At 43.1% G+C, this 19,531-nt stretch overlaps 1 protein-coding gene across 3 annotated transcripts in view; it reads right to left on the bottom strand.

The window, feature by feature from the left end:
- Positions 1–10: 10 nt before the first annotated feature.
- tty (tweety) overlaps positions 11–19,531 on the bottom strand; it is a 32,126-nt gene continuing 12,605 nt past the window's right edge. For 2 of the 3 annotated variants that reach the window (XM_018032468.2, XM_026817472.1), the window contains exons 2-9: positions 14,804–15,012; positions 7,639–7,911; positions 6,887–7,221; positions 6,285–6,716; positions 6,060–6,161; positions 5,736–5,978; positions 4,634–4,827; positions 4,454–4,545 (exon numbers count right to left, since the gene is read on the bottom strand). In XM_018032468.2, coding sequence (XP_017887957.1) covers positions 4,656–4,827; positions 5,736–5,978; positions 6,060–6,161; positions 6,285–6,716; positions 6,887–7,221; positions 7,639–7,911; positions 14,804–14,941 — 1,695 coding nt within the window. In that variant the 5' untranslated portion in view covers positions 14,942–15,012 and the 3' untranslated portion in view covers positions 4,454–4,545; positions 4,634–4,655. Of the gene's footprint in view, positions 4,546–4,633; positions 4,828–5,735; positions 5,979–6,059; positions 6,162–6,284; positions 6,717–6,886; positions 7,222–7,638; positions 7,912–14,803; positions 15,013–19,531 lie in introns of all 3 variants that reach the window. The other variant, XM_018032467.2, reaches the window with a different exon arrangement.

Below are 19,531 nucleotides of genomic sequence, written 5' to 3'. Positions count from 1 at the left end.
ACGGACACGATCGATCTTATATCTTGTTTTATTTCTCTTCTCATATTATTCATGTTACCATTACAATAGGAGGAATTAAGTCTGGAATATGGCAATTAGACGTAATTCGCAATGCACAAAAACGGTATAGATTAACGAGTCTCGTTTCGCTCTTTATATAATATGCCTCTCAATGAATTCTCTTTACAATACACGCTTTAAAATGTTTCCCTTTCATCTTTTCGCGCGTACAAAAACACCATAGAAATCTTAAACTTACGTAAAGTCTCGAATAGCCTCTGCACACTTTGTAAATGAACCTCTTTCGCACGCCGAGAGAGAAGAAATGCCAAAACAAATCAAATCCGCTTACCTTTTTTTGCGAATCAGCGTTCGAAGGCCCAAGGAGCGTAACCGCGTTCTCCTTAATCCAGCCGAAAACGAATAGACAGATGTTCGACCACCATTTCTCACAAGTGCTTCAACCTGGCTCACTCGTGACTTCATCAAATATCTTTTTAACGAATCGGTCTTCGACATTCGACACGCTTTATATAAATACCGGATTCCAGTTAAGTAGTATCACTCGATCAGATAATAAAGCTCACACGTAACTTGACATGTATCGCTGAAAATGAAACCGTGACTGCGAGCGAAAACGCGCGCGGACAATGAACCGCGTGAAATAGCACTGTTTGAGAATTGATGGCCGCGTTCACTGCGAAGTCGGTTCCGACAGTTTTTTTGATTTGCACTTGTTTCTTACTACAATATATCTAAGCTCTAAGCTTTACCGAGGAAATAAGGAAGTTTCCGTAGGCCAGAACAACGCACCAATTCCAAAATTTACGTCCTATCATCCGTAATTATATTACTACTATAAGTATTATCATATATATTAGCGTTTTCTGAAAATATTAATTATTCTCTCTCGCGGTCTCGTTCACACGCACACACGTACTCGCACACATATCGTTTCTTCTTTGTCTTCCTCTCTCTGTACTTCGTACGGATACCGTATCAAAAACGATGCGAAAATTAAATGCGGTTGTACTTATCGGAAAGTGTGGTTCGCAACTTCTCATCTCGCACAGGCTCCCGCTCGATGTATCATCAGTACGAATCGACAAACGATCAGAATCAGTATCATTCGTCCAGACCATGCATTCGTTCAACAATAATTCCATTTGCTCTTGAATCCGTGGATCGTTCTCCATCGGTGCTCCGTTTTCACGACAGATGTTCGGGAAAATAAACGTTGAAAAATACACTTTTGATTCTTTTCAACTCGTCGAATGCGTCCCAAATTGTTAAGATCCGTTCGCTTTTGTAAAGTTTTTCATAAATCCAGAGAATACTGTATTGATCCCGTTTACTCCAACGACAGAGACGAAAGTTCTTCAAGGTTTCTCCTTCCACTGTCCCTTCGCTTCCTTAATTAATACCGATTGAAAATTGAGCAGCGTGGGAAAAAATTTGGCAAGAAACTCTGTCGCGTGCAACAGCCGGACGAGGTTGAACGTGTGCGAAAAGAAAAACCTTCGTATTCATTTTTTTCATCATCTTCTATTGACTAGGATGTTTCTTCTCTCCTCATCGAGGAAACGAATTTCTATTTCCCGATTCGTTTCCGATCTCCGATTCGATCTTAAGATTATAGTCGGTTAACGGCTAGACCTATATCACTATACTCTACGCGCGCTATGATCGCTCCTTGTATTTTTTCACTTTAATAAATATTACAACTATGTACAATCGAATCAAACGTGTTTATACTTAATCGCCTTTCTTCTACCTATACCGTTCCCATACTCGTTATCGAACAGCGAGCAGACGATGTCTCGAGACAGCAATTATCAGGAATAAAATTGCTTGGCAATTTTCTTATCGAATACTGATCTCGTCAGTAAGAAGTGGTTCGTCTTATTTCAGATAATTGCTGGCTCGTATTCGTGAACTGTTATCATCGAAACATCGTTTTCGACGTGGAAACGTAAACGGATACGACGAAACGTCCGTTCTGCAACGGCGGCCCTTCGTTCCAGGAAGGACACCGTTGGTCTACGAAGAAATGACGAGAAACAAAAACAGTAGAACAGAACGATATTATCTCTGTGTAAAACTCGTAATATCTAAATTCAAGTTATATCACACGTACACCTCACCTCCTCGTATCTGTTCCTCACATTTACTCGACAAACTTACATCTATTATGTTTTACTGTATATTTACACATGTTCTCGGTGAATAGGATGCGGAATATAAAGCCATCCGCCAGTTCGTTGCAGATATTCTTCATTGATCTCGAACGACTTCGTTCCCGACGTTCGTTCCATCGATTTTTTTCTAGGAAGACTTTGCGCTCCGCAAATAATTCAATCTCGATCTCTTCGTTTTCTCCACTTATTCGGATATAAAATACCGATATTATACGAAAACTTTATTGCGGTCGATGAGAGTACCGACACTGTTACCATGAATATTTCGTTTTACTAAATGCAAATCTCTGTACTGTCTTTTGACGATCTCGTAAAAACAGCCTGACAGCTGACCGAATCACGAATCATCGAAATGCATTACGAACAGCGTACATATTCGATTCTAGAAATGTTTCTCCCATATAAAAAATGAAAAAACACCTGACGGTAGACAACGCTTGCGTTTTACCATGTTTGTACTTAAAAACGTATGCACGCCCGAGTAGTGGCAAAATTCTTCTTGTCTAGTTCATGTACGCTCTCATTCTTATTACTCACGGACGCTCGATGTCTCGCTACGAACTTTAAATATTAACGTTGATAAATATACATATATTTATATATCCATATATCACTCGTTCTGTATTTCGTGCGGTAACTTCTTATATCAACGTGTATATCTCTTGCAAACATTTAAAGTGTACTGGGAAATGGTTCATCGATCAAATCAACGATTGTAATTCGTCCCTCGCGATCCTCGATAAAACGTATAAAAAAAGTATATATAAAAATCGTGTCGTGGTGTTTGTATCTTTTGTAAAAAGACGTTCGAAAAATTTCATCCTTGTGGACTGTTACGATTGTTATCAATTCAGTCTAACGTAAAGAGAAAATATAGGCAAGCAAAAATGCAGCTCAGAAAGATTGTAAAGGAGACGATAGTAGGCCACGATAAAAAAAATGGACAGCGTTAATTCGATGAAACAGAAGTCGACGATTATTCGGCGCCTCGAACGAGGCCGGATTAAATCGTGTAACTTTGTATTCTTTTCGTAGGCGATTTATATATGCTAATATCTGAATATTTGTGCTTCTTCGTGTGACGTGTCTCGTTGAAAACGAATAACGAACGATAAATACGACAATGACGATTTCCTTCGTTCGCGAAATTACTCTTACTTACAGAATAAGCTAACGTAGAACGACGATAATCACTGTACATGATATACAAGTACGAAACTTTAGATATACAAGGCCTTTCAGGCCTAAGCGTTCCTCGAGTTGAAATGACAAGAAGAAGGATTACTGAATCTCAAAGATGCAACGAAGTGCTAATTCGATTATCCGTTGAAATTAATTATTACCTTTTCTCGTCGAATTTTCCTAACGTAGTATCCGTTTTTTTGCCCCCGTTTCTTCCAGCTCACATTACTCTCGCTGGCCTTCTCCGTTAGGTCGCCACCTTTGCTTGGATCATCGTCGAACCTCCAACACGTTGAAATGACGATTCGTTAAGTCGTCTTCGTTCGTGAAATTTTTCGAATATGTAGATGCACTCATCTTCTTTTTTTCGATTTCCCGAAATCGTGAAATCTTAAACGCGTATAAATGTGACCCGTGATTCTCTTATCAAAATTTACCAAACGATTGAGCCATTTTTTTCATCTCAAAGTGTGTTGCGTATAAAAAGAAGATTGCGCGTATTAAAACACGCGTCAAGTTAAAAAATGTAGAACGACTTTCCAAAAGGAGTCTCTTGAGAACAATGACATCGCGCTTTCACGTGATTCTCGTTACGTAGGTCTGTTTAATGTCGCGTCAGCGAACCCTCTTCAGTTTCTTTCACGCTCCTACTTCGGTCATTCGGAGTTCGATTACAGTTCTGTGACAGCGTATAGATTCGGATCGCTACCCTGCACCTGGCTGAGCGTAGACACCGTCGTTTTGTTCTCTTGTCTCGACTGCGCTCGATTATACGTCCCGTACATGTTCGGAACCGCGTTATTCTGTGTGCCGTTGAACTGGTTCCTAGTGAAATTCCTGTCCAACGTCCGCACCTGATCTTGCATCTGATCCTGGATACGTATGTTTGGCGCCTTGTTCCTTACCAGTGATCGGAACTGATTCATGTTCGTCTGCGAACGGGACTCGAACTCCCAGGTCGGCTGACTACTGGGATTCGGCGGCAACGGACGATTCTGGTTCCAAGCTTGCGTCGGACCCCGTTTCAGGTTTGCCAGGTTCTTCGGGTCGAGGGTTTGCGTCTTGCGAGAATCTTGGAAAGTGGCCAAATGAGCAGGTCCGTGAGAATTGTGAGACAGGGTACCGGTGAATGACGCCACGCTCGGTGTCCAAGGTGGTTCCCTACCTGTCGTTTCAACAACAAAACGGGTTTCGTCCAAATGGCAAGCTCGCAGACGTAAGATTTATCGAGTGAATCATGGAATGAAAATTACCGGGCCCTGCGGGGGCGTGCCCTCAGTAAAAATCGCTCGACTCGAGAGTTTTGCATTGCTTGCTCAGAGTCGCGTACTGGCCAGGTTGATCTCCGAGTCCAGAACGGTGCTCAGCTCGTCCACCTGTCGGTTGCTGATTATGCTGAGACGATTTGTGATCCCCGACTCCACCGCTCCCGTTAATTCCCCCACCTCTGTAAATGGTAAACCGAAACGAACAAAGTTGCAGCATTATCTTCCTTTCGGGAGGGTTCTTTGATTTTTTAATTCCTATCGAAACATTCGCCACGTCAAAGAATAGAATATCTAAACACGAAACGCTGAATTCGCGCAAGAAGCGTACTATCGCTAACACCGTTTCCACTGACAGAGAAAAGTATAAAGACGAACGGAACGAATACTCTTTCTTGCTTTGAAATATGAACTCGGTTTACTGTAAACAAACACCAAAGAGAAGATCGATCGATCGTACAGTTATTACCTCTCGAACAAATAGTCGTTAACCATGACTAATTTTATTTACTAGTCGAAACAATTTCGCCTTTCGGCTTCAAAGATCAATAACTGTACCCCGTAACGCTTGCGTTATTAACACCAGAGCGTTGGACACAATTAAAGCGACATTCAAACCGAACACAATATCTATTGACATCAACGAATCAGGTTGTAAACCGTGAAACTGAATTCATTCAACGCATCGATAAGTAAATAGAAGAATAGAAAACCAACAAACATGGTCTATACACAAAGCAAACTAGTAAACAATTGATGCAATATCTTTCTTCATCGCGAATCTCCGCTAATAATTTCATAATTCATTATTGCATTTTATGTTTGTCACATCGAGTCTTTGATTTTTCATGAAAAGGGGCCTGGGAAGTTAATAACTATCGAGTAATTGAAGTCTCTTCTCAAACTTCGTTAGAAAATTAGTTTGAGAAACCGTCGCGGTTATTGGTCGTCCAACTTTATCGTACCAAACGCTTGGTCGGTTCATTTTTAGCAGACCTTTGATCCCGAGTAATTATATTCCAGTCTCGTACGACAAAGATGGACGAGCAGCTAATAAATAAAAAGGAATAAAAAAATCTCATGCACAAACTTTAACATGCTCTCGTGCAGCTGACGTGCTCGAGCAGTGGCGGTAGCGTAGGACGGCGGGGGCGGCGTTAGCAAGAGAGGCTGCTTAATGATATTTTGAGTGCCATGAGCATTCGGATAAAATACAGAAGGGGCTGTAGGCGGGTACGACCCTTGGCCTCGAAGGGTCCGCGCTGCTATCGCCTGCGAGGCTGCCGATGGCGGTAGGTACGGATCCTGCTCGTCGACTTGATGGTAATCTCTTCTAGAACAAAGTCCTCGTTAATCATACACTCCGTTTCGCGCGACCACGCTTCCTCGCGCGTATTCCTCGCCGTGGACTCACCGCTTTCGTATGTAGATCCACGTGTGAGAATCCACCCAAACGAGCACGGTGAAGAACAGGCCGGCTGCTAGGCTCGCCAGCAGCATGAACGTTAATCCGTACCTGAACAATTTTTATCACCGGGCTAATTACACCTCAAATAATTGATGATGCGCTCTCAACGGTCTTCCGCAAAGCGCTATGACCGAAATTTCTATACTATCGATACATTAAGACGGTACTCACAATCCTAAGTGACACAGACTCTTCGCGGCGTAAACGTACTCTTTGTGAAGGGGTTTGCAATCGAGCGACGTGGCCAGTCCCGACATCACCTTATTCACGGTGTTCACATCGATCAGAAGACTGTTCAGTTTAGGCTGCAACTGTTCCTCTTTGAACAGTTCTAATGCCAACGTCTTCACAATGTTCAGATTCTCCCTCATGCTGGTCAGCGCGCTCTGTCCGTCGCGCAGTCTTTGCGTGAACGGGTTGCTGCGCGTGTTCTCGCAGTGCGTGTAGTACGAGAGGACTTCCGCTGCCAGGGTGGACGGGACCGTCCTGGTCAAGTAACCGTCCGGGGACACGCATAGATCACCCAACGCCACGGAAGTCGCGAGATACAACGAAGCCATCAGCCACGAGACTATCACCGCGAAAAGACCGAATACAGAAAATCTGCAATTCACATTTTGGTACCGGATCAGACATCGGATAATCAGGACTGCTTCGAACATTAAACGGCTCGTCTTTAAATCGTCTAAAGATCCCTGCCCGTTTAATGGGGCAATTTAAGAAGTCGATAGTACGAGACCGTTTTACATTTCGCCAAACGAAGAAATACGTACGTTATGAGAACGCATCTGGAATGTCGCACGACTCCAACGACCAGGACCACACAGAGAACGAGTAACGCGCTGAGAACGGCCATGGTCACGGGCCACCTTAATTGCTCTATCTTCTCGCCCATCCCGATCGCGCCGGCGAGACTGATACCGGTCAACGGTCTTCGAATCTCGAAGCTCCGGTTCACGGCGACGTGCGTGCTCTGTTGCATATTCTGAAGAGCGGCCAACAGTTGGGCGAGCATCGTCTTGTTGCTAACAGGAGCGTCGAAGTCGTCGCCTAGCGCAGTTAATTGGGGCTGCACCTTCTTCTTCAGCGTCGCCTCGATGGTGTCGGTCTTCGCAACATAATATTTGTCTCTTCTGATTAAAGGGACAACGAGCGAGTAAACAAAAACATTTTTCCCTTCTCGAGGACTCGGATTTCTACGTAGGTTCTCGAGTACATCGACCAACGGTGAAACTGATTTCGTCGAGTTAAGCCCGTCAGGATAAAAATCTTTTAATTAAAAAATGGAATCTCCTCGGTAATGGAAAAGCGGATTATTTACCACGGGTCCCTCTTCTTTTTCATTAGGGTTGTCCGCGAACTTCTCGTTGCTATTCTTGACCCAAATTAGAACGGGGCATTTGAACGTAAAGAAAAACTAGACCGCGAACTAATTACGAATCGCGGCACTACTTCCCACGATTAAAATACGAAAGAAGGTGCGTCGGTCGAAACGGGGGAATAACGCTCGGACGGTGGAACGAACCTGATTCCGTACACCCATCAAGATACCGTCGACGTTCTTCGCGGCGGCGACCAATTGTACCAGGCCGTTGTGGACGTCGTCGTTGCCGTAGAGGCCGACGGCGACGGCCCCGCTGCAGAGCAACGCCAGGATGGCCAGCGAACACTTCAGCAGGGTTATCGACCTCCTAGGGCGCGGCTTCCGGTCGCAGCATCTCGTTACCAGATAGACCAGAAGCACCAGCAACGTCAGGATTAACCAGGCTGCGGGGATACTACCAAGTATCCCGAGGCTCTGTTAATTAAAGTTAAACGCTCGGTTATAGACGCGCATCTTTAATGAAACCCTGCATGCATAGACGCTCAGGTTCACATTTATAACCCTGCGTCACATCAAGCTGGTTTCATAAATTTCATTCAACGTAACGAACACGAGTAATTATTTCTTATTACCGTGTTTCTATCTTAAATGTTCGTAGAAAAGTTTTAAGACGAGCTCTTTAACCTACTTTTATTAATTTAGGGCATTTTTTTAGCAAGCAGAAATTCAGTAAGAAAATATTTTACGTGTACGAAACAGAGTTGTACGTAAGTAGATATCATTTTATTTGATCTTTACGCGTGGTCGTTTCTCGGTTTTCCACTACGACTCGTCTTTTTAAAGCAATTAACAGTTCGAGCGTTTCTTTCGCGGCTTAATTAAATCTGAAATCATCGAGTTGCCGCCGCTCGCTCTTTTTACTGTCCCTTTATACATTTTTTCGAAATTTCCACCGAACGCTAATGACACCCGAGGAGCTTCCGACTGGGCTTTCTAATTAATGCCTGTATCGGTGGGATGCCGTTCACGCGGCGCGGCGTCTTCTCGCGACCGGTATACCGTTAATTAAGCTTGAAACCCGGACAAAAATTCCAATAACTGCCCTAGTACACCGCGAGATACGTGTCAGTGTCGATAGAAAAAGAAACCTATTATCAGTAATCGTTACTCTTAATTGCACGGTAATACGAATCGTGGCTATCGTCAATCTGGTCGTTCGAGATCGAATTGTATTAATTAAGATAGCCGCGTTCATATTCGAGGCAAGCTTTTCGTACCACCGCAATGAGAATGCACTTATGGTGGTCGAGACTGTCGCCTTCGCGTACAGTGACTCATTGATCTCAAGTGAAATGCAGCGAGCCATTTTATTAAACAATTTTCATTTCTACAACGCTGAGGACTGCGCGTTATTTCGCCCCAGATTAATAAATTAAATTATTCCCTATTTTATTCTATTGTTCATCTGTTGTCAAATACAGTGCGATAAACTGATTCTAATGAAAGCTGAATAATTAAACGTTCTACAACAGACGGCCTCGAGCAATGGATACGTTTCATCATATTATGAATATCGCATAAGTATCGAATTACTCTTATCACCGTTATTGCATTGAACAGGCATTTTCTGGCAGCCGTGAAATTATTGTACCCTAATTACGTATTCCGTTTGTCCGAGAAAATTTGATTCCTGGCTAGTGCGTCGCGGAAAATTTGATTTTTCTGTCGCGTTACTCAAAGGCCTGCATGCCAACGGGGTCAACCACCCTCGTGGTTCGCGTGCCACTCCGTGAAACTCGCTAAATCGACCCGTGTACCTACATATCGCATTCATTATTTAATGCGGCATCGATAAACTTCGTCTCCGACTCGGCAACCCGAGAGTTTTCCATTTATACACGATTCGACGAATAACCCCGCGTTACTGTGCAACTTCCTCATTGAATTTCCTATTTAAATTAACAGATTGTGTGTATATCTTAATTAAAATACTCTTTTCAATAATAAAGACTCATACATCGACCCATTTTTGTTTTCAACATACCCAACGTTTTCGCAAATGCATTAAAACGACGGTAGGGGCTATTAAAACATTCATTTAATTAAAACCAATGTTCATTGAACCGAAACAACGATGCGAGTATTATTCTAAAACAAGAGGCGGATATTGAAAGCCCATTTCAATTGTTCCCAGCACAATACTTTGGAAAAATAATTGGCAAAAAGCGATGGAACAATACCGTATCGAGTAACTTCGAAATCCTTTAACGAGGATAGTTTACAACGTTTCGTCCTATTCGTTGACCGGATGTGAAAATCAAGAAACTCGAACGCGATTCGGTGCGAAGATCGAGACGAGGCTATTCAAAGTCGTTGAAAGAAAATTGAGTTACGAGGGAAACGATCCCAGGGAGAAGAAAAGCAGAAGCGTGTCAGGCATCGCGGGAGGCCGGAAAACGGAAGTCATCGCGGAGGAAGACAGCTCCTGAAGATATCTGCCTCCCACTTTTGTCGGATAACTTCGCCGACAGTTTCGGGGCAGTTCAAGACGAATGAAACACGCCGCGCGACCTCAGCGTGAATTTATGGAAAATCTTTCCCGCGCCCCAGCCGCGGATACGCTTTTCTTTCGAACAAACTTCCAACGGAATTTTTACCGCGGGCTCTCCCGGAAGAATCGAGTGCGCGAGACTTTCTTACGCTAACGCGCTCTCGTCTGGATAGCAACTTTCATTTTTATTCAAACGGAAGAATCTGTTGCATCCGAAAAATGTTAATTTTTCATTGATGAATTAAGCGTTGTACAAATTTTGACGGATCCTGTTCACATCCTCTCAATTCTGGATACCCACTTAATCTTATGAACAAAATCTAATAATAATTTGAAGACAGAAATTTGTAACAGGGGTTTAAGTCTTGTTAAAAAGCAGAACACATTGGGATGGAATAAACGGTATAGACCAGCCGAAATTTGAGGGCTGAATCGTGTCTAGACAGAAATTCTCTGTTTACGGAACGCGAGTTGAAGACGGTCGTTGCACCTACTGCGACGCGAGCTCTGGAATAAATCCGGAAGAGCGCTCGAGAGGAAAAAACTGAAGGAAACAGAATGAGAGAGAGAGAGAGAGAGGAAGGGAGGGACTCAAACTTCATGGGGACTCGCGCGTCTAAGGGGAGGTAGAGAGTATATAAAATCGCAAATGGATTCTCTTTCGAGACTCGCGAGCCCCTGAAAGAGTAAATACGGGCTCCCACTCTCCCCCGCAACGCTCGGAAAACGCGTTACCCGTTTTTGTTCTACTCGCGCACTCGACTCGTCCTTATCCCTCTCGACGAAACTCGCCTACGATATCCATGGGTGTCCGTAACACCCCACCGGTGTCGCTGAACTAGTACTAAAAAGATACCAGCTGTACGTTTAAAACCGAGTGACATTACAATCAGTTCATACAGTGGATAACGTTTCAAACTATTGGCTCACGTTTACCCACTTATCCCACTGCCTCTGAACGTGATCGTTTAGGGGGACATTTATTTCTGTCAGGGATAAGGAGAGACGAGCGCCTGAACGATCTTCGCTGGAATTAGCTGCCAAATCGACTTTAATACGAAAAAACCTAGCCGCGTTTACGTCGGATCCATCCGAGTTCTTTGCACCACTGATAGACTTACCTCGACTGGACGCGAACACGATTCCATCTGCTCGTGGCTTTAAAAATTCGCTAATTGCCAGAGACAGTATAATTACTTTCAGTTGCTTTTGTACGAAGAAGCATAAAAACGAAGGAAAGGCTTGAACAGAAAAATTCGAAAGATCGACGGGTGATTGCGAGAAGAAATGAATTACAGGCAATTACATTATCTTTCTCGGTAGATCTCGATCGATTCCCCTATTTGCATTAGCTTCGACGTCGGTATGGTAATTCTTTAAATTACGTAATTAAGTCGCGTCATATTACCTGCTCGTTATGCTAATCCGAGAATAGAACGAACGACAGGGTAAAAGGGTCGTCGTACCCTGGCTTTTCTCTGGTTTCTTTCGATACTTACCTTCCTCGTCTCGTCACAGTATTTATAAATCATTTTTAATGAGTACAAAATATTTACTCAAATCACGTTTGCTAAACTGATATCAATAAAGTATAATAAAATACTGGTATCAGTAAGGAATAATAAAATACGTAGTTCTAGTTCTGAAAGCAATCGCCTAATTCGTCAGAATTAGACGTTTCACTGTCGAATGAAAAAACAGCAACGGAAAGATAGGACAAAACGTCATCTTACGATTTAATTACCCAGCGGGTGTGCCGTCGAAGCGCGTCGTGAAATACATATTTTCAAGCGGCAGAAACAATGGCCGGGGACCCAATTACCAGAGCTCATGCTGCGTCGAGGGTGCTCAGACAGGCGTTTCCTCAAGGCAGCACCTTCAACCCTTCAACCGTACGTGGGGCGATGGATGTGTGCGTGTCAGCTATAACTTTCGCACTCCCGTCACCGACGACACGTATACGCGATCAGGGTTAACGAACATTTACGTACTCGATCAGTATGATTGTTTAATGGATCCGAGCTCCGTTCCCGATATTAACTCGATTTAAAAAAACGGCCCAAGGCTCGACCATCGATCATAGTTAATGGTAATCCGTTATTTGGTTTCGTTACGCGGTTCGAGTTAAACTAATTCCGTGTTGGTTCGATTCTAGGGGTAACGGACGATGGGAACAATGGGTAAAGCATCGTGTAAACGGGGATTTATCCGAGGAAACAGAGAGAAAAAGTTAAGCAGACCGAGAGAAACGGAAAAACGAAATATCCACCGGTTGACTGAACCAGAATAAGCGGCGATGAAACGGTGGGAGAGGGAAAAATAGGGAGCCACGGACAAAGGGGTAACCCAAGAAAAACTTGATAAGAGAAACCACGGGTTTTTCTAAAAAATGATTGAAAGCTTAAATCCCCATTGATATTATCATTATAATCCAAGGAATGTAATAAAGTAACTTGCATGTTCAATAAAAAAAGGAATTGTTCTATTTTCATTTTCCTTATCTAATATCTATTGCATGGATCAAAAGATTTTTGTGATATTGAAAACAAATGACAACGATTTATGCAGATGAACTACATATTCGGAAACACGTGTTAACTGGTTGCACACCTGCCGTCAGGATAACTGGAGAACGTATCGACGAAAAAAAAAACGGTGCACGCCTTTTCCCAGGACACATTCTCGAAAACGGACAACAATCGGATCGCCCGAGAGGAACGAGATACGTCTCCGTCTTGGTTCCGTAGTAATAAGTTGCCGTGTGCTCCTCGACTCGACATCCGCAATGAAAGACGTTGCGAGATCGTGCTTCTCGTCGAGAGCTACGAGAAGCACGATGCTTTTCGAGTGGTGGAGTGGGTGATCGGTAACGGAGGAGGAAAGGAGTGCATACTATACCGCGTTCAATTTCGCTAGCGATGGCAAGCGGTTCCCATCGATATTGCCTTTCTACATTACGTAACTACTACTCAAAATCTAAAGAAGAACATCGCGATATTACCGTGCCGTCGTATTCAGATATTCCTCAAGTCTGAGTAGATCGAATAAATGATACAGACAGGATTGAAATGATCTAATCGCTACGATTCGTCTTCAATTCGAAATTTATAAAAAGACATTATCATGGCATTGCATTGTTATTCAGATATTTGCAAGACGATCAAGTGAGAATGAAGGAGAATTGATTAAGGACAAGTCGTTGGAAACATTCTAACTGATGGAATTGGGGTTTAAGCCGGTGAGCTCCTCGAGGGATATAATTGGCATGCAACGGAAGCGACGGAGAGCAATTCGGTGATTGTCGGGTTGGAAATATCGAGTGGCTGACTCGACTCGGTATTCGAAGTGTCTTGAGCCCATCGCTAGTTAGCGGTCTGACGTTTCGAGCCCGTTAAAGCCCACACGTTGCCCCCAGGCGTATTATACGAAAGCCTTTGTGCATTGTTTGAGCTTTCCCGAGCCATTGTGCTTTCCAGTTACACACAGCTTGGATTCTCTTCGCACTACCGTGGCATCCAGCTGCCTTACTCTTCGTCCTTTTCCTCCTCGTTCCTCATTTCTCTTCTCTCTCGTCTCTTTTTTTCTACCGTACGAATTCCCGATCCAAGAGCTTCTGTCCCGGACCGCGGCAAGAACAGTCGAGAGAATGTATTGCGACGTCTGGGAAATCTTGAGAAAAGTTCTCTCAAATCGATGGTTCGTTATTTCCCAAATTCTTAACGTCATGAAAGTTGTCGGAAGATATCGTTTAACGATAATGATTCTTTTCTTGCATTATGGTTTTATAACAGATCGCAGGTGTCCTATTTTTCTGATTGAAGCAATTGACCGTGATGAAAGGTTTTCGTTCCGGGATAGAGGAAGCTTGTAAAAGGCAGAGTGACACTCCAACGTCTTCGATCGGATAATACGAGAGCGCAAGGTGATTCACTTTGGTGGACGCAGGTGCGATGATCGATAAAATACCCGAGACGAAGAAAGAGAGAGAGAACGAGGAAACGGTGTTCGATGACTCGAGTACTGTGTAATTTCACCTTGCCTCCGTTAATTATCGCGACTCGAGGAAACGTGTTTGGTCCTCGAATCGAACGTAATACGTCCCTACCGGTTTTTACACGCGCTAATTAATCACGCAGATGAACGGCTTAACGACAAGGGAAATAATAAAACTCGTCGGTTTCATTGATACGATCGACGTCGCATTTTTTATTTCGTCGATTTAGGATCGAGCGGTTTTCAAAGTCACAAAGCATTTAATCACATTCTAAGAGAATATCGACAATTTCATTTAAAAAATCCTTTCTTTAAATCCTTTTCACGAAGAATATCTGAGCAAACAAACAGCCGCCATTCGTTTTGTAAACGAATTGAACGCGTGCATCTCCTTCGAGAAACATTGCCAAAGAATTCCTTAGGGAGACTTGGACGGGGTCGAGGGGATATATTATCAAAGATCAATGAGAAAGCTTTGTACACTGGCCAAACGGAATCGAGTCCGGATTGCTTTTGGGTATCGACGTAACCAGTGCGTCGCGACCCTGTTAACCACGCGGTGTACGCGATTTATTTCGCTGACCCAGTCGAAAGCTTATCCGTGCGTCACTGACGCAACTCACGGAATCGATGAACAATTGCTAAATCGCCGCGGATTTTCAATTTTCAATCGGCGATGTTAACACAAATTTAAGCTGTGTTCCATATGTTATAATCGTATTTGTGTCTCGTATATCACAACTGTACGTGCGATTTGTATATCATAATTGTAGATCCGTTTTGCATGTTACAATTGTATTACTATGAAAGATTTGTATTTACCTCGAGATAGATTTCGGAATGTGGATTAAATGTGTTGTTGACCGAGTGAAGAGAGACGTTGAGGTGCGGCAGGCTGTGGAAGACCCTAGCTAGCTGCGGTACCGTGTACTGTTCGGGAAGCTGCTGACCGCCCGCCATTTTGGAGAACCCTTGTCTGCCGAAAACCCCGTTGAAGAGCCCCTCCTACTCGTCAAGACATGCTACGAGCCCTGCAACAGATGTGTCAATGGGTTAACAACTGCTCCCTCCAATCCCACTTTCATCTGGCTCGTTACAAAACAAGCTATTTCTTTTGTAGCGCGGGCTCTAATTTTGGAGGTAAAATCACGATTATATATTACATGATCGTGGGTTAAACCAGACTCAATTGTTATTGGTATGTAGCTGTAGTTGTCAGATACAGAGAAGGTTCTATATAAATTCCTTCTAACTCCATTCGTTAAGTAGTAATTAATGATGGATGTAATAATTAATCGATTACTCCTGAAGTATTTGAGATAGAAGAAAATTATATACGACCTTCTTTGCAGGCAATAGTAGTACCTACAACTTTTATTTGAAACATTTGTCGAAATTCCGAGAAACAAAATTTTTATTTTTCAACTTTTTTGTAATGCCTACAACTTTTGTATAAAAATTTTTTCACTGGAGTCAATAATTGATTAATAAATGTTGTACGATTTTGTCATCTGGAAGAGTCAATTATTAGTATACTTTTTGACAGAGTACTGTTCTTTCTTATGCTGTCCCGAACGTAAAGCTGATTATAAACTTCGGAAGCTTTACGTCCGGAGACAAAATGAATCAGCGTTCGAGGCATACGCGCATGGAAGCCTTTTACAATGATCGGATTGTTTGATTTGTCGCAGACAATTAAGCCGGCGACCGCTCAAAAAGGTGAATCCAATTCGGTCTGAATGGCGTTTAGTTTCGAACCGAATCGAGCCGACTCTCGACGCAGTTTAATCTTTGTCGGTGTCGGGGATACGTTGACGTCGATGATGCCCTCTCTTTATCCGTTCGCCTCTCTGTCTCTCGCCAACGAAACGCTTTGCCGGGCCCTGATTCAATTACGCTCGAAGCGCCGTTGTGGAAGCAACGAGCGCTTAATTAATGAAATCTGTGCCAGCTGCTCTGTTCCGCTTCTCGTCGGCGAGGACACGTGCCACTTCCGGAAGTATCGCGACGTTCCTTTCTTTCGTACAATCATTATACCCAACGCGAATGGTCATCCTTTTAATTTCATACAGTATTGAACAGAGAGCTAGCGTTCCGTAGAGAATACGGGATGCGAAACGGATTGGCGAATCATGAGAGGTACAGAGAAATCTTTGATTAGACGGCCCGCGTGAAACTCGATTTACATAACCGCCACGGATGCCTCCCTCCCTTTCGACAGCCACACCCAACCGCGCACCCTTTATGCCCATCGAATTCGACGGACGCCGAAATACAATTTTCTCCGGTTCACGAAAGGCATCCCATCGAATTTTGCAATTGAGATGAAAGCCTTCTTCACGGATCGAAGATATCCACCTGGTGAATGGATTCAGTATCGACTAACGCTTTCAGGCGATTGATGGTTTCCGGTAAAATCTTACAATTAGAGCCAACCGGTTGCAACTCTTACCTGCACGGCATTGCGATCTTCTCTCATACAGAATGCATTTATAAAAAAAAAAAAGAACATGTCGCAGATATAAAGAATGTACATAAAAGCCGCATGAATATCGAAATACTTGAATGGAAGCTCTATAAATGTTTTGCTTTGCATAAAAGTCTGACGACGAGAGCGTTTAAATTGAGAATACGCAGAGGAGCTACTAGGGTATCTCGAGAGACCGCGGCAGAAGATTAACGCGTTATTCGAGATTAGAATCTAGCGTGGATACGAGTCTGAACCTGCATTTATTCGATACCCCGTTCACGACGTAAAATCATTTCCTTCGTTCATTGGATCGTTGTAATCGATCGCGCCTGGCTCTTCCTACTTTCACCGTCTTTCTTATCTTTTGGTAATAAATAAAACGTCCGACTTAAACCAGATCGATCGCTTCCCGGAGAACCCGAGGATCTTAGAAATTATAGTACATTAACCTTCTTGACGCGCGTTAAACTATCGTTATTATCGCTGTAATAAAGTATCTGCACGATTTTATTAAGCCGCCTTATAAGTGTGAAACTTTAAAACATCAAATTTTTTTTTGCACTCTTCGAAAGTTTATACCTTTAAAAATGTCATACAAAAATTTTATAGTCGGATCTCAACTTTTTTTCGAGTGGCAGCCTTCTAATAGTNACACGAAGCTAAAACCTGGTTTTATAAAATATTGTACAGCAGGTTTTATACAAATATTAGTATAGATTTTCATATAAAGGACTAGGCAGAATGACATGGGTATAAGCGAGGTAATCCGTAAAAAAAAACGAGTTTGAAAATCCTATGGATAGATACACTGTTATGTACATAAGCCCGTTTTATACGTTATAAACCTGATATTAAAAATGTATTTTTGGAATAATAAAAATCCGAAAAAAGCGAAATCCGTTTGCATGCCCGTTCACTGTGTCGTTGCCAGAATAACAAACGGGGTCCCGGCGAGGCGCAGGCATCTTGAACTAAACGGAGGAGGAAAAGAAACGTAGGGAGGGCAAGAGAGTTCGGGGTCCATTCTCGAACTTCCTCCGAGAACGCGGGCGAACACCGTGGGAAAAGATCAGCTGCCGCGTGTGCCGGTTTTAAACTACGTTACACCTGGTTCGCAGCCTTCCTATTGCATCGAGGTTCATCGTAAAAACCAGCGGAATTTCACTTTCAATATTTTATCGATTAATTTATTAATAAATTTGAAACATTTTCAAAAATGTATGAAATTCAATGAACAGTAGACGTAGACGAGAACGGAATTTGTTTTGGAATAAACCAGAACCGAACACCTGTACCCGTTTCTCACGCGGTTTATCTTGGCAAACATTTGATAAGCGTTAAGGGCGATCCTGCATGCTTTCCGCGTCTGGGTGAAAAAAGGTCTGACACTTGGAATTGCGGGGTTCGGTTATGGCCTCGAGGGTAACGGCCGTTCGAAGGAAGAGAGCCCGCGAGTTATTACGGCAATCATAGTCGTTATTGTGACGTTGCTCTTTCGTGGTTCCCAGCTGGCTCGAGTACGAATGAGATTCCTCGGATCTAGGATCGCGAGAACGAGTGCACTCCCGTTCTGACCCGGTGCATTCCGCGGAGATCCGCCACGCCACTGAAATAACCTTGCGCCTTATCGCATAATTACTTCAACGGATTCCATCCAGATCCGACGAGATTCCGCGAAGACCGGCCGTCAAACGACTGCCGTGATACTCGCGTAAAAATTCAGATTGCACGGTCTTAAAAGCGTTTAAGATTTTCCAAGAAGCTGCGTGTACGCGAGATCAACTCTGACCAATGAACCTCTCAGATGTTTGCGGAAATTGATTGACGACAAATATTGTCAGGGATCAGGAATCACACGTGTCTGTTGACACAGCCAGATTGACTGTTCTGACAATCGCACCTGCGACCACGTTTAACGGAAGAAACAGACTTAACGAGACTCAACAGCAAGCGAGTTTCAACCACTGTAAATACCTCGGTGGGATTATTAACAAGGAGAACGAGGTCCGACTCTCAAGTCTAAATTTTTGATTCGCCGTCAGTTAAACTCACGCAGCGCGGTTGCATTAGCAAACAAGACTGAAATTGTTGCAGGAATCACCTCGGCTCCGCTGGGAGTCAGAAGCCCGGTGTTACGATATCTACGGACTGGATTAAGGCTCGCTGGGTACAATGGTGATTAACATTTATGGCCGGTGTCCCCTACCGATCCACGAAAGAGTAACACGTCATCGTTTGCGTGTAAGCGCGACGGAAACTAGACTACCCGGACCCACTGCTCATCCCATCTATCCTTTCCCCACCGTCCCGAGGATACAGACTGAGCAAATGAGGACTATCAGGTTGATATAGAAACGATCGTCGTCCTTCATACATTTATAATATTTTATATGGCGTGATGAACGTTTTGTATATTTATACGAATAATGTACGAACAACAGAATTGTACTTTATGAAACGAAAATTAATTTTCCTGAACTGTAATACTAAATAATTTCAAGAGGTACTTTGTATTGACTCAGCCTGTATAATTCAGAGGATTGAGTCTCGTATTCCTATTTCGTGGAAACCACATTATTAATAACTGTTAATTGCCCCCGGGCTGAAGTGGTTTTCCGTAACCACCGAACAATATTTTTCCATTTTCGGTGAAATCACAAGTAACCGAGTTCTGATGGGAGCAGAATGATCATTCGGAAGCTAAATGGAATCTATTCAGCGCATGGTTGAAGAAAAACGATGGCAATTATGTCAGACCGATTCGGTGACTGTCCACCACTTCCTTCGTTCTAGTTCTATTCTCCTACAGAATAAACCAATTTAAAATAGGCAATTGTCTCGTGAAAGTTTAATCTTCCTCCGAAAGAATTTTCGTAATCTGTTAGATACGAAATTCAAATGAAAGTACCTTCCTTTGCTCTGCTTCTATTCTCGTAGAAAATAAAACATAACAGTTGCCTTGTGAAACTCGAATGCCCCTTTTAAGGATGTATTGGCTATACAGTCAATCCCAAAAGTTTATGTATTTTAGAAAAACGCATTTCCTATAATTAAAAAGAAATCAGACATCGGAAGAATAA

The sequence above is a fragment of the Ceratina calcarata genome, unplaced genomic scaffold (assembly GCF_001652005.2).
Source record: "Ceratina calcarata isolate Rehan_Ccalc_2016 unplaced genomic scaffold, ASM165200v1 scaffold579.2, whole genome shotgun sequence".
Classification (NCBI taxonomy): domain Eukaryota; kingdom Metazoa; phylum Arthropoda; class Insecta; order Hymenoptera; family Apidae; genus Ceratina; species Ceratina calcarata.
This window is presented reverse-complemented; position numbering and strand designations above follow the sequence as displayed.